The sequence below is a fragment of the Apteryx mantelli genome, chromosome 21 (assembly GCF_036417845.1).
Source record: "Apteryx mantelli isolate bAptMan1 chromosome 21, bAptMan1.hap1, whole genome shotgun sequence".
NCBI lineage: Eukaryota > Metazoa > Chordata > Aves > Apterygiformes > Apterygidae > Apteryx > Apteryx mantelli.
This window is the reverse complement of record NC_089998.1, coordinates 2,053,174-2,077,047: the sequence shown is the minus strand read 5'-3', so window position 1 is coordinate 2,077,047 and position 23,874 is coordinate 2,053,174. Positions and strand designations below refer to the sequence as shown.

The 23,874-nt window shown below is 38.4% G+C and overlaps 1 protein-coding gene across 7 annotated transcripts in view; it reads right to left on the bottom strand.

The window, feature by feature from the left end:
• STRBP (spermatid perinuclear RNA binding protein) overlaps positions 1 to 23,874 on the bottom strand; it is a 73,978-nt gene that overhangs the window by 34,239 nt on the left and 15,865 nt on the right. For all 7 annotated transcript variants that reach the window (XM_067308854.1, XM_067308856.1, XM_067308853.1 and 4 more), the window contains exons 2-3: positions 6,760 to 6,936; positions 2,777 to 2,994 (exon numbers count right to left, since the gene is read on the bottom strand). In XM_067308854.1, coding sequence (XP_067164955.1) covers positions 2,777 to 2,994; positions 6,760 to 6,762 — 221 coding nt within the window. In that variant the 5' untranslated portion in view covers positions 6,763 to 6,936. The remainder of the gene's footprint in view (positions 1 to 2,776; positions 2,995 to 6,759; positions 6,937 to 23,874) is intronic.

Here is a 23,874-nt window from a genome sequence, read left to right as displayed (position 1 = left end):
CAGCCTCCAATCCTCCAACTGCAGCATACTCCTTTCGCTAGAGGAGGGAACATGTACTTTCTCCATCCCTTTATGGGCAGCAGGCAACATTTACTAATTCATCCACACTGCAAGTTTGTTTTTTGTTTTTTTGTTGTTTTTTTTTGTTTTTATAGACTGACAAAACATTTATACTACTCTTCTACTTCAAAACCCACAATGGGGTGGGGAAGGGGCATAAACCAAAAAAAAAAGACAGCAGCACCTGACCTGTAAGTTATTCTTCAGCCTGCTGGATTTTTGAAAAGCCATTTGCAGACAAATTTTATTAGAAGAATGGATGTTTACAAAAACTGTACTCTAAATTTGTATTAGAGCACAAGCATGAAATATCCTGCACACACAACTGTGAAAGTGAGGCTGATTGATTCAAAAGCATGTAATGCAGGCCCACTTTTTTTTTTTTTTTTTTTTTTTTTGAAGAATCCATTCTGTGCTCATTTTATCCACATCAGAAAACAAGTTAAAACGCTGCCAACAATTTTAGGAAATCACCTAAAGATATAGCACATTGCACGTCAGGAGTTACATGTCAAGAAAGAATGTTCCTCTGCAGAACATGGCAGTTAATTACCTTCCTCTAGAAGATGACAATGCTTAATGGTCCATCTGTAGAGAAGCAGTCTATCGATCCAGTATAATTATTCTCCAAAGGCAATACAATCACGCTGTCTTAAACCAATTTATACATTAATTTATGTAGAAATATTCATGAACTTAAAAGTTTTGCTATTTCTATTTGAGTACATTTCACACCAAAAGCGCGACACATCACAGTTCAGCCTAACGCAGAAATGCCACAATGATCAGAAGTGTCTGCTAAATATTTATTAGTCAAAAAGGGGAATATAGGAAACCACAGGCAAACTAGGGCCCATTTGTACATTTATTTTTTCAAGGCTATCACATGATGGCTTTGACACGGCTGAACATTTTGTATTTGGATCATATATTCTGAATAGATGGTGCTCCATTTAAACTTCATGTGGAATAAGCAGATTCCTTCCCATAGATTCTAAGCGCTTAATCTAGTACTAGAGATAATCAAAGACAAGTTTAAATATTAAAAAAAGGAACTTCTGGAAAAATACTGCTAGGACTTGAGGAATTTTCTGTAGAAGCCATAACTCTGTTGGAAAACCTGACCAAGTCACGGATGGCCTCTGCTCCTCCTGCCCATAGAGAGTTTTCCTCAGCTAATGTAGCACATTTCTTGTTTCTAAGCTGGTACATTCAGATAGTGAAGCAGAGCAGTGCTTCATATCTTAATTCCTGAATGCTACTCTAACAATTTATTTGAGACCTGGAAATTACCAAGAATACATTATTATGATAAAACAGGAAGCAATATTTCATTTTTGAATTTTCAGACATACCTCATTATGCATTTAGGATTAATTAATAAATACATTGGTTATCACTCTCTTTCATATCAAGGTAGTGAACTGTATTTTCAGTTTAAAACCAGATACAATTTTCCTGATTCAGGACCAGACCTTCCTGCTTTACTCACACTGAATTGTACCTTACTATAGAATGGATGCTGCTGTATTTCCATCTATTACTGCTAGAGTTGGCTATACAAATAAATAAATAAAAATTAAAAGCAGCTGACAGAATTTGATCCTTCCTCCAGCCCTAAAATGCAAACAACTTATTAACCAGTAGCAATTTAGTAAATAAAATATTTTTACCAGGAAACCAAAAATTTAAAAAGGACTGAGAATAAACCTTTTAACTACCATAAAAGGTGTCAGAAATATAGCAATTGTACACGGATAAAGAATAGTTTTTCTTCGTCAGTTTTAAGAACAGAATTCACTGGGCAAAGCCCATATAGCAGCAGACTTCCTTAATATTTCACATGTCATAGGAAATTGAAAGAGTCCCCTGATTACATCTCTAGAGCAGGCTGTGTTATGCAGGCAATCAGATTAAGTCCAAAGAAGTTCAATGGAGAAGTACTGTCTAACAAAAAGAGCAAAGAACTGGAAATCAGGTCTTTCAGGTCATGACAAAGTTGCTGTTGGTCTCCTAGCGCTTCACCTCCTCATCTGCAAACTGGACAGAATACTCACCCGAATTGGAGAGGAGGTGAAACCAATTATCCAGAAAGCACTGAGGAGTCAGAAGTACTCAAGTTAAAGTTTTATACCAAGAAACCTAAAAAAAGGAGCTAGTTGTTCCAGCTGCTTCCTAAACTACTGGAGTTATGCTAGAACAACAATATTTGGCACCCTATCAGACTGGGACATATAGCAACAGCTGTTTCCCTCAGTATAGAGCTACATAATGTATGGTAATGGATCCGTAGACAAGTTAGTTTGTTGGATAAACAATACAAGTTTATAAAATCTTTTTTTGTTTCTTAAACTGAAAGAGCCCCTAAGCTACACGGCTGTGGATTCGAATGCGAGTGTTACTGGGAGATATATTCACTTAAAGTTACTAAAAAGTTTGTCTGTTAAGTGCAACTTCATAACACCTCATTAAAATAAATAATGAAACAGAGACCAGCTTTTGCCCACACTGGGTTTATTACTGCTCCCCTCACCCTATGTGCTATTACTATTATATGCACCTTATGTGCTCTCTTCTCAAGAGGTCCAGACATATCCATTTCTTCCTAAGAACATTCATATGCAAGAGAATCAAAGAACACTATGACTCTTACTTAGAAGGAAAGGAACCCATTCAGGGCAGTATGGAAACACACTGCGAGGCTCAAGTCACTCACTTGGCATTGCTCTCTGCAGCTTCCTCCTTCACTTCCACATCAGCCTCACTTTTTGTAGACTTGTTCTTTTCATCCATCCAGTCAGAGACATGCTTAAGGGCACATTCTACTGTTGATACCATGTTCTGGACAGCTTCAAGTTCCTCTGGAGATGGATAAATGGTTGAATGTTTCACCATAACATGGCGGTCATCATTAGCAAAAGATCGGATAGATCTCTGTTATGAAGCGGGAAACAGTGGGAAAGGGGGGAAAAAAAGAACAAAGTTATTGGATTATCAATAGAAGAACATGGTTTGAATGGAAATCCTCCCTGATAGATGTAGGAAAGTGCTTTAGGATGACCATTGGCTATAATCATGGAGGAGTGATTTCTTAACCTTGTATTAAAAAAACAACACACCAAACAGCAGCACAACACCAGCATTAAGCTGGTAAGATTTGGGTAGAATTTACAGCACCTTATGTTAGATACCATCTGACTTTTCTGGAATTCCTTCATAGGCTGGTAAGAGGAACAGGCACACTTGGAGCACAGTTCATGTTGACGTCTACTTTAGGATGAGATGAATTGTGCTTAAGAGGTGCATTTCCCCCCACACCTACATGTGACTGCAGAAGTCTAGACAACTAGAGCAGATTAGCTGTTACAGACATCTAAAAATTAAGCAAGCTGAATTCCATTCTTTGTCTGGTGTGTCCATCGTAAGTGGGGGCTGTGACACTGTACACACTAGTCACAAATCAGAAAAAGGAAAACCTTGGGTCTATGACTAGACAAATCTCTTTACTCCCATATACAGTTACAGCGAATACAAAATAGGGTCAATTCCAGTAAACGACCAGTTTGCAAAGGCTAGAAAGGAGTTTCTACATCTTGTCCTTTCATTACTCCCCCATTGTCATTATTCTTCCTTACTTCCCTCCTCTTGTCATTATTTCTCCTTCCTTTCCCCTCCTTTTGTTATTGTTATGTTACTTTCCTTTCCACATCTTATTTTCCATTCCTTTTCCCCATTCTTTTTTTCATTACTTTCCCCTTGTTATTTTTAAATACTTTTACTCCCCATTTTTTATTACTTCCCTATTTTTATTACTTCACTCCATTTCCTTTTTTCCTCCCATTACCTCTCCCATTTTTCTCTTTCCACTACTCCCCTCCTTTTTCATTCCCCTCCATTACCTTCCCCCTTATTTTCCTTCTTTTTTCCATTTGCTTCCCCCCTCATTTTTTATTACTTTCCCCTCATTTTCATTTTCCTGTTACTTTTTCCCTCCCCTCATTTTCATTTTTTTCCACTACTTTTTTTCCTTCCACTCTCATTTTTCTCTTTTTTATTTCTTCCTTTTTTCATTTTCATTTCTTTCACTTCCCCTCCCCAGTTCTCTTTGAGAGGGGAGCAGTGACTGGCTAAGTGTAAGGGTACAGTGCTGAAGCAGGGGACCAAAAAACTGAGTTTCATTCCCAGCTTTGCCACTAGGCAATCTAGGACCCTGGCTAACTCATTTCACTTTTATGTGTCTTTGTGACTTCCCTCATCCTTTGACTAGCTTGTTTATTTAGACTAAGTTTTCAAAGTCAGTGAGAAAACATCTAGGCCCTGATCTTGCCTGAAGCACATACATACCACAGAGATACAAGCAGTGATTACTGAAAGGAACAGGGGCTTCCCTACCCTGGAATACCTGCAGAAATTAAGGACATCAGGAATTGCAGTAATTTTTGTTGACTTGTCTCAACCTTCTGACAGTTGGATAGCTCAGAGGATCAGTTGTAAAGAGAAAATCCAGGGCCCTTATTCCAGAAGGTAACCTCATTTCAAGGTACAGAAATTTAGAACAGAAGTATCCTAGGGTGAAAACAGACTGGGTAAAGCAGGTGGAAAGGAGGGCAGACAAGGAGAATGGGGAGGAGATTCCTATTTTGAAAAAGGCAATGACACTCTCCAAATACAACTTTGTCTATTCTGGAAATGCTGAGAGCAGGTGTCTCTCCTCAATTTATGCTAGAGACAATGGCAACCCATCTTAGAACAAGGCAATTAAATAGCCATTTCCTTATGGTTTTGGTGCTGCTGCAGATGAAGTCACAGGCAATACATACCACTAAGAGAGTACTAGCAAACTGCACAGGGATTTACAAAAGCATGAATGAAGATGAAAATAAACTGGTAAAGAAAGACTGAAATAATTTTGTGGAAAATGAAAGAGTAGGAAGGGATTAGTAAAGACAGTGAGACTCAAAAGACCTGAGTGATATTGTTGAGTGAGGTAAACCTAACTGGCTGGGTGACTTGTGCTAGGAAGCTTGTGATTTGCTACCCTGTCCAGATGAGACCTATCCAATCTAAAGAGTGACTTGGACCAGTGGCTCTCCCAGCACAGACCTCTGTCAGGAGGAGCTCTAAATATTGTTTTCTCTAGACATGTGGATAACTGCTGCCAGTCTACTAGAATTTGGAATCATCAATCAACTCTGTTCCTCCTAAATATTAAATAGTATAAATAGCTTTCATTTTTTCCCCTGCTTCACAGGCTTGTTAACAGTACACACTCTTAGGGACACGAAGGATCTCTGGGCTGATTCCTTGCTAAGGAACTGGTCACGATTTCTTGGGTCATCACATTCATCAGGTCCCTTCCATCAAAGGTAGATGTCACATAATTCCTTCCCTAACTTCTGTGCTCCTACCCATGTGGACAATTCAAATAGCACAAGAAACTTGGTCAGGGGTCTAGTGTATCCCCCAGTGCTTTCATAGGCTGCAAAATGCTTCCAGGAGGTCCCTCTCATGCCTTAGCCACAACTTGGATACACAGAGAAGAATAATCAAAGAAAGCTGTAGTTCAGCAATGAAAACTGAAGAGCTGGATTTATTAATCCACACCCACCCATCTCCATCTTGTGAAATCAGAAAAAAAAAACCCAAAACAGTCAAACAGTAACAAATTAGTAACTCATAAATTGAAAGACACTTGTCTTCTTTTCTAATAAACAGGGACTGGCAAGATCAATTCAAGAGAATTTAGGCCGGGGGGGGGGGGGGGGGGGAAAAGATCACAGCAGCCAGGACACTTTATACTTAAAATACAATATATTGAGAACTTTGCTGTGTCGAGTGGGGTTTTTTCTTCCTTTGTACTCTGTATCCATGGCAAATCTTGGAAATCTTAGCTTGAGTCTTTTATTTTTTTAAACAAATCCTGACTATCTATCATTAGCAAACAGTTACACAAATATTAGAGAACTGTATTTAAAATTTATTATATTTATTCTCATTTCCTTTCACTCCACAGTAACATTTAGAGGACTTAAAATATATATAAATATGCTTAAACTGCTCTCCACAGCTATTTTTCAGGAACTGGGTGGGTTTATTCCCCTTTTGTTAACACATCTTCAGAATCTTACTGGCATAATCCTTCACACAAATTCAACATCTCAGACATTCCCAATTCGCAACCAATACTAGGCAGATTAGAAATGATTCCCCACTTAGTCACCGAATATACTTGGTGAATATTGTTTACACACACACACATATCTACACTTTAACAACGTGTACATAGAACCATATTCAATCCGCTTTTCACACACACATATGCAAATATGAATAATTAACATTTGCTTTTGCAAGAAGTGTGGAAGAGGAATATCAGCATTTGGTTATGCTATCTGCAGTTCAAGGTCACCCATGCCATTTGCTACAGCGTGCTAATGCCAATTTTATTAGAAAACCTTATAAGCATCCCCTTCATTCGTATTTAATAATTCATGTAATGCAGACTCACAAGACCCAACTCTGGTTTAAAAAGGCTGACAATATACCAAACCTCATTTGCTTTGCTCAAAGCATGCAGTACCATCTCTAATTCAGTGCAAGGTCAGAAAATCCCTTTACTATTGTTTTATCATGCCCCATGCAAGGCTGGGAGCAGAGAATGTTTTTAATGCAACCCTATGAAAGCAGACAGATACCTACCATGGTTTGTTAGTGTTTCAGCTCTCTCCCTCTCCCTTTCTCCTTTTCTCTCCTCCTCGGTGTCTTTGCTAGGCACTGTTTTGCCTGACAGAACCTCTTCATAAGCCTCTCAATCCCTTGACAGCTCAAGAGTTCATACAGCCAAAGATGCTCTGGGAGTCACTTTCTGTAATTCACCTGCAAAAAAGAGAGAAACAACTTGAAAACAGAAGAAACAACATGTTAGTTCCAATAACTATTCAATGCAGCACATTTAGCCAAACCACTGATTAAAGCTAACAGGCTTCAAGATGGGGAGGAACTCGCTGCACCATTTATTCGCGAACAAAAGGCAGATGTTGCTACAGAAAGCAACTTTTTTGTAATGTGCCCACATGTATGCAGCCACTTTCTCATGCTACTTATCTCAGCGTGATTTGTCAGCCAACTGACAATCTAAACCTCTGACACCAAGATGACTAGAAATCCAAAGCATTAAATATGCTCCATATGAAACTAGCTGGGGAAGAAGTCTCTATTTTTAACTGACAGTGCTCATTAGGAATCAAATACACTATATTTAATTATCAAAAAATAATTATCAGCTGGAATCCCCAGTGCAAATCTGGATCCTGAATGTGTCAGATATTGTACAATAAGAACCAAGACTTCAGGTGGCAACAACTGTAAGCTGATATTTAAAAAAGGCAAGTGGATTATAACAAATCCAACAACAACAAAAACCAGAAGACAAAAGAACTGTGAGAACGTTTGGCCGAAATCATTCACACTACCTTTTCTGCCCCTGTATTGTTTTTCACAGAACACAACAGTTAAAAGATCCTATACGAGCAGCCCCTCTTGCACTAACCTAGGAAACAAACAACAGCATAAAGAACCACAAATAAACGCTCTGCGAGACAACAGAAGAGCAGAACGATAGAGCAGGTAACCTGAGAGCAAGAGGAAACTATAAGCTCACTGCATAGCACAACACCCAAGTTCTTGCAGAAAACTCCTGGTTTTCTTTCATTGCACATATTGTTGCATCAGCTTTTCAGTGACATTTTGCAGCAGTTGGAAACCCAGTCAGTACATTTCTGCAGACTGACACATACACTCAAATGTTTTGCTTTCCTCCTATATGTCAGTCCTGCTTCTCCAACAATACATTGCATATTGTCTATCAAAGAATCCCGACATTGTTAGAGATTAAAAGCATGTTCGGCAACAGCACAGAGATAGGAGAGATGACTTGAAAGCTGAGTAGACGCTTTAACCTCGGGGTGTGATGGAATAATTAAAATGCTGCATCCCATAGAGATTTGAACATGCCAGGAGAAAGGCAACAACAAATTCTTCTTCACTATTTTCTCCACTTAAGAAGAAATAAAGCAAGTTTACAGGACCAATAGCTTTGGCAGCTAGTGCCTAACAGTTATTTCTTTGTATCTGACACGACAGAACTTGGGATATAGGAGAGAGTAAAATGAAGAGAAGTGAGGCAAGAACAATCTGCAGGGACGTGTCTGCTCTGGCAACTAAAGGCTGGTAGGCAAGAAACCCCAAAGGACTTAAATGTGGTCATACTAAAAATGCCTGTGAAAAGCAAGCTAGTAAAAAAATCTTGAAGGGACTCGTTTCTTACCACAAAGGCTACATACCCTACCCAGGTATACTCTCACACTACCAAATAGCTTCCCAGAAGCAATCAAGGAAGGAGATATTCTTTAATAGGACCAGATCCCTTCCTTCAGAGATTCTGAAAGCCAAGCAGGGACAGCTAGGAGGAAAATTAAGCAAAGATTAATGCTTTGGCACTATTATCCTATGATCTAGTCATAAGCTCCTCCAAATTTAATAGTGTTTCACCATCCTTGAAAGTGAGCAGACTCTTTATGGGGTCTTTTTGTTTTGCTTTTCTATAATAATAATATGCTTTTGAGTCAGTGGATGGCAAGCTAGAGGGACTACACAAGCTTTCAGATCATCCATCTATTTCAAATCAGCTGTCTCTTCAAACTGAATCCCAGAACTCTCCACATACTTGTTCTTCCCTGTGACTTCTACGTTTCACATTTCCAGTTTGCTGCCCTCTCTCATAATTGTAACTTGGCAATTCCATCCCAGGCACAGAGCAGGGTGCTGGAATGCGTTGCTGACTTCAGCGAACGGCCAATACAATGTCTCCAGACTGCAAGCAATGCTCCCGCCTGGATTCCCTCTGAAGACTATTGCAAGCTATCGCTTATCAGCTTGTAAAGTGTTTTGAAGGCAGATGGACAAAGATGGCTGGCTGAGCAAATTCTGGTGCTTCAGAAAATTGCTGAGCAGGCTGTTGTCTAGAAGGCAAGTCTGCAATCTACCTTGCAAAGTCTGATAACAGACATACCTCAGGGTACAACTCTGGATGAACTGAGGGCTTTTCAGTACTCTCTGAAAATCTGAAACAGACTGAAAACAAACGTTTTACAGCTATGATTGAGGTTAATCTTTTACTGCACGAAAGAAGCAAGAACCACCATTTTTCAATACTCTGCCTTAAATGGGTAGTAACTACATTGCTTTTAAGAGAGGCTTCAAGCTTCAATGACAAGCAAAAGAAGTTGAGCAAAGGTAGTCATTAGACCAGTTCTACCTGCCCTTTTCCCATCAGTGAACGGCTGAGGTCTGGGCATATGCAGTTGGATTATGAAGGGACTTTCATTTCCAAAAACACCTTTATTATAACAACTCAGAAAGAAAACAAAATCCTGAAAGTTGAGTTGAAGCTGGCACGATTCCTTTCAAGTCATTACCATCCTAAGAATACCTCACAAAAACGTATATAGGAATGAAAACCTAATATAGTTCAGATTTTGAGAGAAAATTTTCCAATAAAAATCACTGGACAGAAAGGAGTTTGTTCCAAAAAAAGTGTAAATACAATATAGAGAACAAAGCACACTTAACAGCATGCAGAATTAAGTCAAGGAAAACTAAAAATCAGATCTGGTCCAACCATCTGGACTAAGGCAGTAGAACACAGCTCAGCACCAAACACATCAAAATGCATTATGTGAAGTAAGCAGCAATTCCGTAAATCCAGCAGCCTTTTTTTGCTACCAAGTTATAGCAGGATACTTGCCCCTACGTCCTCATTGAATAACAACTGATGCCCAGACTAAGAAGCACAATAGTAGAATGCATGGGTGTCTTATGCAAGGCCTGCCACCTGCACTTTTATCAAAAATTCTAAGAAAATCTACTAGCACTAACAAGACCATTGGTGATTTTGAGAAAGTCACTTTGCCTCTGTATCATGTGGTGCTAAACTGTAAATACTCGCTGTCTCCAAACCAGGTCACAGAGGAGCTGAGAAGATTCTGGAAAGTGATTTTAAGTCACCGGGAATTTGACACATTAGATATGTTATTAAAACACCGTGACAGTCTAACAACGTTTCCATTAAACATCCCATCCCTCACAGAGGAAGTTTATGCTTTGGCACCAGACAAACAAGGAAAAGAATTTCAAATGAGGCCTTTGTAGTAGGGTTTATTCCTGCATCTGTCAGTTGTATTCCCAAGAGACAGATATTTAAATAGCCAGAAGTAATGAATATGCTTAGCTAGCTTTGCGTCCTTGTGAACAGAAAAGCAAAAAGCAGGAGAAACAGGTACTTGCACTCTGTATGGATTGCAATTTAACATCCAAGCTAGCTATACATTTCCAGAAAGGAGACACTACCTGATATCCCTGAGCCCTGATACCCTCCAGCAGCATGAAGCAGTACCTTGCACAGAAACACTGCTGGTACAACAGGGAAGAGAAGCAGGGCACAGTATGCTGGACTCTAGTCCTCTAAATCCTCACTTTAAGGAGCTGCTGTTTAGGCACCTGGCCAGGCCAACTAAAAGACCATGAAAATTGTTTTGAATGCTATATCAGGAAGGCACATGCCAGCAGTATTTAGCTGAAACATTAAAAACAGCCTCCACCAATCTAATCTGCCCACAAGAACTACAGTTTATAGCATACATCACCCTAAGATTACCCAAAGTTGATGTTAAAAGAGCAGGAAGAGCAAGAGGGACAACTAAGGTTGCTAATAGCATAAAAGAGTGAATATCTAACAGACTAAGATGTATCAGACACAGTAACAGAGAAGAACTGCAATTTATACAGAATGGGTGAGAAAAGGTGGGATTTATATCCTTGTTATTTTTTTTAAGTCAGAACAAGAGGCTTGCAACTTTAAATTGAGAGTTTATTTTAACTTCTGCTTTGCATTCAGGAGACAGGTAATTTTTTGTCACACCATATAAAGTGCTGCTGAAAATATGTTGTGTTTTTCTGCAATATAATTTTATTGCTGGCCTTCTGCCAAGCGTGTTTCTGGCAGCATCTACCACAGTTGGAAACTGTGTATCTGGGTCAGAAGAGACAAGTCGCTTTTCAGAACAGCTCAATACATTTGGCAGAGACGCTGATATTATAATTGAACTCTTTCTGCAACTCTTTTTATGATGTACCCAGACACCAAACAAAACAAGATCTGCAATGTTGATTAGTGTCAAAATAACTGACAGAGAAATAGCAAAATACTTTTAACACAAGGGAAAACTATCAACAAACAGAGGGGAACAGTTTAAGAAATACAATTCACAAAGATTCAGTGAGGAATGTGGAGTAGAAAAGTCTACAAACTAGGACTGACCTTCTACTTGTGCAGATGTTTACTATTTTAAATCCAAACTCCCTGCTGTATGCTGTACTGAACTCTGGTTTCCTCATTCTTCACCACCATACAGAGAAAAATCCTTGCCACTCAGAATCATATAAGCATTCTGTAAAGGAATGCAATTGTGACACTGGGATACATATTTAATAAAACTCAGACTGCTTCCAGAGATATGCTCAGCAGTCCATTTCACCTGGAGATGGCATATTCATACAAGTTTTACTATTTTTCAAGTAATGCAATTCCTGGCAAAGTTGCATCGGGGTTAGCCTTTAGAAGCCTGTAATTTTCCAGCCAAATGAATAATTACAGAGCAACACTAGAGTTAAGGTACTTCCTCTGTCAAATTCTTACACTTTATATAATAAATACTTGAGTCCAGTATTACCCCTGCTTTTTCAGTTCCCACGACATTTTGAGAAAAGTAGTTAAATCTCATTTTCCTCAACCCACATAAAACAAGGCCTTACACCAACCTGGGGAAAAGTCTCAACATAAAAACTTCTTAAAGCTGCATGTTTAACATACACAGTGCATAAATAAATCAGTTTTTCTTATGAAAGACTGCATGCTCCAACAGCTAAACATTAAACTGCTTATCAGTCTCACGCAGCCCTGATTATACCTAGGAACTATGTGTCTCAATGTTCTTTAAAAGTGTCAGAAACTGTACTTCAAAGACTCCAATGAGGAAATTCCACACAGTGAAGATTATCTTTTTCTCAAAATTGCAGATAGGTTTCCCAGTTCAGCTCACCTACAAGATATCCCACAGAAAACAACATTCTTGCTTACATTTCCTGGACATCAGTCAAATGTCTCACTGTGAAAGCATCCTCTTTTCCATTAGTGTGATGCAGAAGTGTTACAAATCTGAAAAGAATTGGAATAAGAATTTTTCTATGAACAACATCCAGAGCTTAACAAAATTGATACAACTTTTACAGGTTTCCAGCATCCTGCAGAAGAATGAAATACAGTCTCAACTTAAAGGTGAGCTGTGCAGCTAAGTAAACAACATAGAAGTATGCAGCTAAGCCATTTTTGTTTTAGCATGGGGGGGGGAGGAGAAGAGAGAGAAAAAAAAAGAGAAGAATCCTAGGCAGGAGCCAAAACAACAAAGGCAAATACTTCCTCCTGTGCTCAGAAATTTCTTAAGAATAGCCTCTGTCAGGTAGCCCCAACACTCAGCTTTCACAAATGTCAAGGATGGGGAGGCACGTGCTTGATAAACGGATCGGGAATCATGGCACTCATGATCACTAGAATGGAGGAACCACCAAAGTCATCTTCCACGGTCTAGAGCTTTGATTATGCCACAGTATAAGGAAAGCAGCAGCCCTGTCGGTGTTTAGGCCAGGCTGTGGAGGAATCTATTGAATGGGCTCCTAGAGAGAATTCAGCTGTCACAAGGAGGTCACAGATAGAAACTAAATTTGGGGAACCATGGTTGCAAGGCTGCAACAGAGCATATGCAACCGAAAATGGGTGACCACACATGGATTCCTCCCGGTGGCATAGCAAGGAATAAAAAACAGAGAGAGAAAAAAAAAAAAAAAATCAAATCATACTGGTAAAGGTACCAAAGAAGTTAAAGAATCAAAACCAAATAAGGAATTAAATCTAGATCAATTGATTAAGGTGAAAGGAAACAGCAATGTGCAGAGCATACTTCATATTTTTATCTCATGGGAAGAGCCTAAGGAAAGAGAGTAAAGAAAAGACAGTCTAAGGGGAGACCACAACTACCTACTAGGAAGGTTTAAAAAAAAGCATCTGAGTCTTCAAACAAATAGGCAAACACAGACATACGGTGTGAATGTACATAATCATTTGAAGAGAGACCAAAGCTATGTTCTGATGAGTCACACCATCGAATCACAGAAAGACATAAACCTTAGAAGGAATAACTGCAGATATCAAATTATAATGTACACCAAAGAATAATAGTTTCTGAGGGAATATATATCCTCCTCCTCTAGGATTTAAACTGTTCTTCACTACTGAGGACAGGAAGATACCTACCAAACTCGCAAAATGGTCATTAGAGTAGAACATCAGATAACCCTCAAGGTATTTTTTTATACATCTCTCTCACATTTTTACATAGCCTTACATTTTCTGGCACCTGCACAATACCCAGCACATCAGCTACAGTCAGTGCTACAAAGGCTCTCCAATAAAATCGTTTCGAAAATCCATTCATCTCTTGGTATGGATGTCCACATTTGACACTGAAACAGACCAAGTGCAGCAAAGAACTCAGAACTGGCTGCTGACACTTAAATAGCAAGTTGATAAATGAGCATTAATATATTTTAATGCACCTCCTGTTTAACCAGTCAGAAACATCCAAAACAGAATTGCCTGTAAAACTGAGCACTACAGAAACAAAAAAAAAAATTAAAAGAACATCATTTTGGCAGGTGTCCTGTCTCATTATGATCTTCAAAAATCACAGATTAGATAGTACATAAAATAATAAATAGTACATAAACAATTAATGGCAAGATATATTGTTTGTCTCGTGACTAGACAGAAACCACTACTAGATTCTGAATGCATCTGTGAAATATTAAACTGACTTCTAACTTCCAGCATCCTAACTACAAAGGAAACCTGAAGCCATTTAAGAGTACACACCTGTTTGTGAAGCAGCCATAATTCAACATCAACATTCAAAATGATCTGAAATCTGTAACACAGCTACAGCATTTACAGTGGAAGAATTAAGTAAATTAAGAAAAAGGATTATATTACACTGAAATGACACTCACTATCGGCAATATCATTTTTCACTGACAGAACAGGTTTAAGGAAAATGCTGGATCTATGAAATCACATTCTCCAAAACAGAATCACAGTTCTACATCCTCAACCACACAGTGCAGCTTCCTGCCATGCTGGGCTTCTTACTGCGCAAGTCTTGTTCTGTACTTGCATCCCAACACTTAAGTCTTTATACACCTTCGAATTCCTAGGCACTTACCATTTCCATATCATTTGTGTCCATTTCCTTACCTGTGAGGCTTTACTTGCTCCAGAAACATAGTGGGAAGCAGCCACAATATTGAAGAGGTTAAGAACAAGGACATTCCTTCCCTAGCAACCTTCAAGATACCTCAAATAGCTGCAGTGTCCCAGTTTCTTTCCTGCTATGATTCATGTGCCACAGACTGCAGGTTGACCTAAACTGCAGTCTACCAACTACCTGCATCTGACACACATGTTAACATACAGTTAGCTTAGAATACAATCACTGCCTCTCTAATTAATAAGACTGCAAAAGATGCTGAACAGTTTCTGCATTAGCTTTCCATTTGCATCCAATCAAAAATGTTCTGCTGAGCAGAAGCAGTGCTACGAATAGCTTGAGGTATAGGTCAGCAGCAGCTGGCATGGCTAGAAGACAAACGCCAAACGTAGCATAACAGATCAAGGGGTTTTTTGGTTGTTAAATGTAATCAGTGCTAGGGACTGCTTCCTCAAGCCAAATCCCACCGAAATCCACAGAAGCTTTCAAGCACTAATGATACTAATTACAAGTTTCTTACTGTAGGAAGTATATAGAGCTGTGAGTTTTCACAAAAGCCTTATTTGATTAGACTGTTCGGTATTCCCAATCATATCAATTCTTTAGAACTACCAGTAAAACCATCCAACAGCAAAACATATATGCTCTACTAGCTCTCTCCTATTCTCCCTCTCAAGCTAATACATACCTCAGCGATTAGTAAGATGCAAGAAAAAAGTAACATGCATGCTATAGCTCTGTGCTGTAAATAAAACAGGTTTAATAGTTCTTTTCCTGCAAATAATACAGTATAAATGCACTAAGACAGACTTGGGATTCACGTTTTTATAAAGTTTAAATGAAGCTTAAATTTCAAAGGATTAAAAATTTTTAAAAACAAATGCTGTTGTGATTGAAGTCCCAGTGACCCTTAATAGAAAAATTTAAGCAACTGTTTCTCCTCTAAGATTTTTTCCTTGATGCTCCTGATGACAACATTTAAAGAAGCTGGCATTTTTAATATTGCTAAACCACACTGGCTACTGTGCACTTTTGCCTTTCAGTCAGTTTAAACATTCATGAGCCTTCACTTAAATTTCACTTAAATGCATTTCTGAGTATGTCAGTCTTGCTGCCTCAGTGACTTTTATTTTATTTTATTTTTTTAGAGGGAGATAAGATTTAAAAGGATTTGGAAGACGAGACCACTACCTGCGAGGATTGTGCAAAGAGCTCTTGTGCTCTTAGCCAGTACACGTCCTCCATCAGACTTGAAGATGTTTTAGTTCCATTATGGCTACTGAACACTTTTTTTTTTTTTTTTTTTTAAAAAACTTCCTGTATAACCAGATACTTTGTCAAAGAACATCTTGCCAAAGGCTCTAGGTTACTAAAAGCTTCTCTAAGTTTTGGGAAGCTTTTGGTTAAGTACACCGAGTCCCCTTTGTCTTCTGAGCATCCTCCAGACGAGCACTCTCTATCCTACGGACAATGCTGGCTTGATGGCTCTTAGAAGCTGTGTGCATAGAACAAGTTTATTCAGACATGTTTTACTCTGAGCAAACAGGAGACTAAGCTTCAGGATAACAATGAATTAAGTCTAGATATGAATCACAGAAGTATCCATTCTAAGACATGTAAATAAATAGTAAGAAACCAGAGTCAGAATTCTTCTATTCTCCTAACCTAAACACAGATACTGCAACACACACAACTTAGATAATGTCAGTCCAGGGTAAGATTCCATGATCATTGACAGGAATACTTACATATGAATTTTCAAATTACTTTCATTACTCTGGATGACCTAGAAAAGGGGATATAAAACATTAATAAAGCCACAGAAGGGAGAGGCAATGCCTATAATGGGGGGGAGGGGAATACAAAAAGCTACTTGTGTAAATTGAAATTAAAAACAAAACAAAAATCCTGTTCCTGGGAACAAGCCTCTGAGGGAGTAATTCCAGAAGAGATTCTGCGAGGAACAACAAAGTGGAGAGGGCAGCAACAACTTGCGCTCACAGATGAGAAGTGCTGTTCAGAACTTGTTTCTTTTCCCAGTTATTCACCTCCCACTGTACAAAATGCAAGAAAATTACAGAAATAATCCTGTTTGTATATGTGAAACTAGAAGACACTCAGGTGAAAGTTTCCTACAAGTGAAAATATTAGTTTGGCTGGAGTGTGATCCAACAGAAAACATAATTGTAGTTTCTGGGCAGCATGAACAGATCAGGAACATCATGTTGCAGGATAGAACAGTGTCCTTATAGTAGCATCTCCCTGATTGACATTGACATTGTCAATGAACATGAAGCATGATATAAGAAAAATATAAAAAGGTTATTAAAACAGGTGAGCTGAAGCAGGATTAAATCTCAGCAGGGTAAAAAAGCAGTCTTAAGGACTTGAAGGTAAACACTATGAAAAGAAGGAAATTTTGCACAACAGAAGTAAATTTATAGGAAGAAAAAGAAATGCACTTCTTCAGCTAAGGAGCAGTGCACCAAAGAACAGGGTAGCAGACCCTTTGCTTGCAATGTTTAGAAAAATACCAAGGTATGATCGAACAAATGTACTAGAGGAAATAAGCTAGACTGATTTCTAAAGGAGAAGGATCACCTGAAAGTAACAGGCAATAAAGACAGAAAAAGTCAGAACAAAGGTTTGGGAATAGGAGGTGGATGCCCCTTCCCCTACTGAATATGTTAATGTACTGTAAAGTATTCTAAAGAAAGAAGCAATGCAAAACCACTGCGAAAGGAGTAAGATTTTTAAAGTTTGAAATCTTATGGTGGGTTGTATTTGCAGAGGACACTTCTTCAAAGCCCCATCTCCTTTAGAAGACTGGGTCAAGAGCTTCAAAGAAAGTCAGTTGAGGTTGACGAGCTATCATGGGGTGGGGGGGGCAGGACATAAAACATGTCACCAACCTGAAGAAGGAAAAGACCAAAACTTCAGTATATCTTTTAAAAACATTGACAGAGATGACAGAAAAACAAAGTCTGCCTCTATGAATACATCTGTACCAAAACATATGCCCAAGTCTTTGAAAAGAGGACCTGGAGATCTGGAGTCACATAAATTCTTACTTGATCTTAGTAGCATTGCCATGAAGAATTTTTTCAGTCACTCAACAGCAAGACATTCCTTTCAGTGTGTTCAAAAGTGAATTTCCTCTGTAATGGAATACTTGCTCGGCGAAAAAGCACATCAGTCACAGGACTAATCAGCAACTTGCTGAAAGCTTTAGAGATGTGTACTCCTACTTTTTAAAATTTCATTCATTCTCACCACTGACTTTCCAAAGTAAAAATATGCTTTGCTCCCCAAGAACATCCTTTTCCAAGGAGGAAACTTCTTAATGCAAGCTAACCATAAAAAGCTGCCTTATCTGCGTGTTTGCACTCACTCAGGTAAGGCAGGAATAGTAAGGCCCTTCATTCCAAATCAAGATTACCTTTTGTTCTTCGCCTATTCTTACCTTCACATTCTTCCCCTTCACATTTAGCTTGTTTCAGCTCCTTTCCTCATCTCTTGCCATCTTTCATCCATCCAACCCAGTCATTTTCAGTTTGTTTCTCTATTATTCTGCCTTGTCTCAGTGTTCTATTGTGTCTTAGATTATAAGTCTGAAGCTCAGTATCTCAACAGATAATGTCACAGAAGTGTCTAAAACGGAAACACTGCAACTATGATCCTGGGCTGCTTCAGAAACAGAAACCTCCTCTTTTTGAAATACTCTTCCTTCGCAATGCTGCAGATACAACCCATACAATCTCATCAGCCCAGAGGAGCAGAATCCTGTCTGCTCCCGGTAGCTACTGCACTACTCCCAGTCTCCTCCCTTTGACACACCTACAAGATGTTAATTCATTTCTTTCATAGGACTGACTTGAGGTTAATTTGATGTCATTCACACAAAAAGAGGGGAAAAGGAAGGGTTTTTTTCTTTTTTTTCTTTTTCTTTTTTTAAATATCACTGTTTCTAAAGAGTACATCTTTCAAAAACAGTATTCAAAGCCAAAGAATCAGTGTTAGTAATGGAAGGATTTGGAGCAAACAGAACAAAAAAAAAATACCACCTGCTAGGCAGAAGCTACCAAATTTGATTCAGAGACCAGTGCAAGAACCCCTACAACAGAAAGCAAGGGCGATGTCTCTCCAGGAAAGACTATCCTGACTGTCATCTATTTTCAACCTCAGAATGTGATTATCTACTTCAAATGCACGAGAACCCTATCAAGTTTGCTTTAGTCTATTTAGGCATGAAAGGCAACAACAATGTCCATAGTGAAAGTAAAAAAACCTATGCCACACCGGTATGACAGACAGCAGAGCTAAGGAATTATCAGTCTTAAATAGTGGACCTCAGTTGCTAATGTATGGAATGAACAAGGCTTTGCAGTAACAAGTCCTAGCGTGGCTAAGAGGAGGGAAAAAAATGCAAACAAACTTGGAGATCTACAAACTAATATAAAAAAACTGTTCCAGTTTGCTGAATACCCGTGACAGTTTTAAAAATATTTTAAATTGGCTTAGTCCTGCATCTTCTTGCCTCAGCATATCTAACCTGCATGCAAGCACTATCAGATCTGCTGAGTGACTTCAGACATAGAATTCATCTATTACTCCTCTCTCCAGTTAGTACAGCACAGTTCATCTATGTAAAAGGGAAAAAGATGACTTTTGCAAGGGCCAATGGTGGCAATGCTTAGATTGAAGACCACAGGCTAGTTTGCAAGATTAATTTCATAGTATAAGTTATCTGTCAGTCTCATCCTTAGAAACTGCCCAAGATGAGCACTGAATTTCACAGCCTTTTTTATTTTTAACATGTTTAGGTGACTATAGCACTATATTCTCTAATGTCTTTGGAAAATACGACTGTTCTAATTAGATGACCTTGAACTTAAGAAGTTACATTCAATCTACTTTTACCTTTTGAATAATAATAATTAAAAAAAACCCCAAAAACAGAAAGCAAGGAACTGTCAATAAAGTCTGCCAATCCTACCCAGATGTCATTTTAAGAACATGGACAAAGCTTTTTCACTTTAGTCTCCTTAAATTACATACAGAGCTATGAATTTCTTCATTCTCTTTTTATGGAAAATCATGTCATCTCTAGTATACAACTTTACTGAGAAGAGCATGAAACACTTTTTGTTCTTTATTTGTTAATAGAAGGCTCCCTCAATCTTTGCCACCCACCACTGTTGCCTTTAGATCAAGTAAATCAACATCATACCTTGTTCTCCCTGTCAACATTAAGCAACCCATCTCCGACCAGCAAAATATAAGGCTGTGGATCAACACCAGTATCTTGGAGGCAAAAGGCTTCCCGCAAGGTACAGTAATGAGCAGTTTTAGTGAGTTTGCAAAAATAAGATGACATAATAATAAGATGACATCCAGGTTAGGGAGCAGAACAACATGATAGCAAGCTGTTGCAACTCCAGCCTAAAAGAGGGCGCATACTCATTTTTGAGGGAAATGGACTTCGTACAATCAATAGCAGCATTCAAAATGCTCTCAGCTCTGCAGAGATCAATTTACAGCAACAAAGACAAAAATTTCACTTTTCTGCCAAAGCTCCCCCCATACACTACAGCTGCTAAAAGTAACGCTTGAAATTACTATCAAGGGAAAGACTGGAGAAAAACAATCCAAGTTTGTTTACTTTGGGCCATTAACTACATTTTGTGTCTAGCCACTTCGGTTTCCCCTGATAACAGGGAACCTGCTGTTCCTCAAAGCAAATGAGAAGGAATTATTTATTTCTTTATTTAAAGAAGGTGCACCTGGAAAGCGCATAACACATTAAAGTGGGAGAGTGAACAGATCAGGACACTGAAGGGAGGTTCAAAACCAGAATAAAAAAGCAGCTACTTGGTAAATTCAGAGTATCCTCCTAGGCTGGGCAATATGGTATGAAGTCTTTCATCCCTCAGTGAGAAGTTATGACAAACCTAGATGAGAGTCTTCATGTGTTAAATGATCTGCTCAGCCATCAATATAAATTCATGCCCATGGCACAACACCATCATTAATACAGGATACCAGAGAAAAGAGAACAAGAACCAAAAGGACATGGACACTGAACTCTCTTCTTGAGAGCACACACACACACACAAACAAAAAAAACAACCTCCCCCTCCCCCCCAAAAAAACCCACTTGGTTTTTAATGCCTAAAATGTACTTTGTTTAGCAGCAAAAGAATGTCAACTTCTAACACTGTCAGTCTAGCTTATTCCACAGTTCCAATAAGATTCAACTCTAAAAAATTAGAAACTTTTTGTGTAATGAGAAACAAAACATCCACATACTTAAAAAAAAAAAAAAGTACAGGATGTTTTGTGCATTGCAGTGGCACTTGCTTCAACTGTTGTATGAGTTTTTTTGTGCACTTTGCATGTCACCTTCATTGCAGAAACAAAAATCACTATATTGGCGATTCGGCCTTCCCAGTAATATTTGGAAAGTCCTACACTTAAATGCAACAGGGCATTCAGAAGTCCACTGGAACCATTTTTAAAAGTTAGTTCATCTTAATTAATTCCTGGAACACAGTAAAGAAAATAATAACAAGGAGAAAGAACATTTTTCCAAAGACTTTTTGTTTTAAGAGAAAAAAAAAGAAAATAATTAAACTTAGCTAACACTTTTTCATTTAGAGTTTTCCTCTGAAGCATTTGCAACTCATACACTGCAGGACCAGGAACAGAATGCCAGAACCACCAGAGTAGAACCCTAACACAAGAAAATTTAATCCCTGGAATTCCAAGGACAAATGCTAACAGACAGTTCCATGTTTTACTGAGACAAAATCTGCAAGTTAAATTTAGAATGATGATGTCTGCAGGCACTCAGTGTTTGCTTTAAATTTTTTAGAAACTGTAAATTATAACTTGGCAGGTTGTAAACTGACCCAGCATGTGCCTTCTGTAATCCAAATCATATTGTGTCCTATTACTCTGCAAAACTGTTAGGAAAAAATCATGTCTTTCAACACATGGTTTCAGACAAGGGACAGAGACATTCCACTTATCTCTGTGCTGAGAACAAAACTTAAGTACAGTGGTTTTTCTTCTTGGAATATCATCATGAAAATTAAAAGCTAGTAAAGGAATCAAAATTATCTCCATAGGAGGATCAGCATAGTTTTCTGAATAAGACTATTTACATAACTACATTAATTCACCAGGCCAGCTCATTTTCAAAGTAGTTGTGGTAAATATTTTCCATTTACCATGGGCAGAATATATGACATTTCTAGACTCTTTGAACTTGCTCTTAAATACTGCAACTAGATACTTAACAAAGCATGCGTCACCAAGCTGTTTTGTGGAAGCGACTGGCAATCTGTGCAAGTTCACTAGCGCTGCCTCTGCAGCCACTCAAAAGGTTTCTTGCAATACCACAAACAGTAAGTTGAATGAAACCGCTCAGAGGTTACAAACCAAAGAAATCAACTCCTCCATCTGCCGGTAAACAGACAGTACTACTCAATGCTCCATTGCTAACCTCTGGGAGATAATAATTTTCAGGTTGGACTTAACAGCAGGGACCAGAACATACTACTTAGTAACCTCCATTTTGATTGCAGTATCAAACTTCAATGTGCTTTTCTAGAGAGCAAAGAACTGCCATCTGAACAAAGCTATACACATTCAAGAATTTTGCAACCCTTCAGAAACATTACATCTCTCATTCCTGAGGTAGATGCAAATTTTACATGGTTTGCATTTAGAAAAGACCCCAGTCCCAAAAGACTTAAGTGACTTGACCAATGCCACAGAAAAATCGGTTCAAATTTTCAGTTTATATGTTATAAATGCTGCTTCTTGTAATCAATGACACACATTTAGGGCTTCACTGCATAAGCTTTCCAAGAATAACTTCAAAGTCAGTCATAACAACCTACCAGTATGTCATGCCTGCTGCTCAGGTCTGTTAGCAATTTGTAGTCTCTGGTAGAATTTTTGTGTTACAGGATAAACTTCTAAAAAGTTGTGTGCTATTGATCACTACCTTTGCTGGCTCTCCAAATTTCTTTTCTAGCACCACTGCTGGGGGAAAGAAGGAAAGAAGCAACTGCTCCTTTTGTCATGATTTTGCCAGTTTTTTGTTACGTAGCAAAGCACATGTGAAGTTGATGCACTGACAGGCAATTGTCTTTCAATAGATGGAAACATTCAACCCTTGCAATTTTTCTTCAGAACAGCCCGGCAGAGCAAAGTATTTTTGATGCCAAATTACATTCAAAGTAGCAATGGGTGACATGCCAATACCACCTGGGACTGGTACTTCCAATAAAGTAGTTCCATATCCCAGTGGATATGTGGGAAGAAAAAGGAGATTCTTATGCTCACAGCACCACTCTTAAATGTAGTCTTCCTTGATAAGAAGGCCCTGTCCTCCCCTCTCCGTTATGTGGAGCTCATTTAAAGATCAAAAAAACAAACTGAGACTAGTCAGACATAATAGAAAACAGGTGATTTCTCAAAGGGCACTGTATTCAGGCACCATGGGTTACCTAAAAAACAGTTCCAAATACACAGCGAGCCATTAGTTTTGACAACTAATGTGCAGGCTATGTTCCAGAATGAAATTGCAAGCATGTTTGCCATTGGTCACAAAGGGAAACACTTATCTCCCATAAGACTGTGGTTGGTTTCACCAAACATTTAGTAGTTATTTTCCTTAAAAGGATTCATAAAAATGAAAATGCTGAAAATTCAGCATGCAAGAGGTAAAGCAAAAGGTAAAGCAAGATAAATGGTATAAGAGTTGGATAATTGTCTGCTTCTAGAATCGTAAAGCAATAAGGTCACATACATGTACCCAATTTGTTTTACACATTCAAAACCCCATAGTTACAAAGATACAAAACCACCAACTACTCAATGGGTAGAGAGGTATGTGTTAGAAATAGCTTATTAAATATCAGTCAAATCCAGAAGAAATAAATATTTTTTTTCAAGAATATATCATACACCACAATGGTTCCTTAAAAAAAAGTTTTGACTATCCTATTTATTCAGAAATGTAAAACTGCATAATAGACAAAGATTAGCAAATTACCTTTTACTATAAAGCAACATTAAAATTAAAACTTTTGAAAGTGAATGCTCTAGACAGACCATACTCGACGTTATAGTTGCATGAACTAAAATGGATTTTTCTATCAGGAGCGTAGGCAACTTCATCACACTTGGTGAAAGAAAGTTCTGCCTCACAGTACATGCAGATTCTCCTCTAGAGGAAATCCACTTTACATGCCTATAAAGCCCTGAAAGAAAGGCAAAGCACACAGGGTAGATGCGACAAGTTAGAGTCCTGCAAGGTAGTCTGGGGTTAGATGTTCGAGTCTTGCTAAAACATGCAGGCACAAAA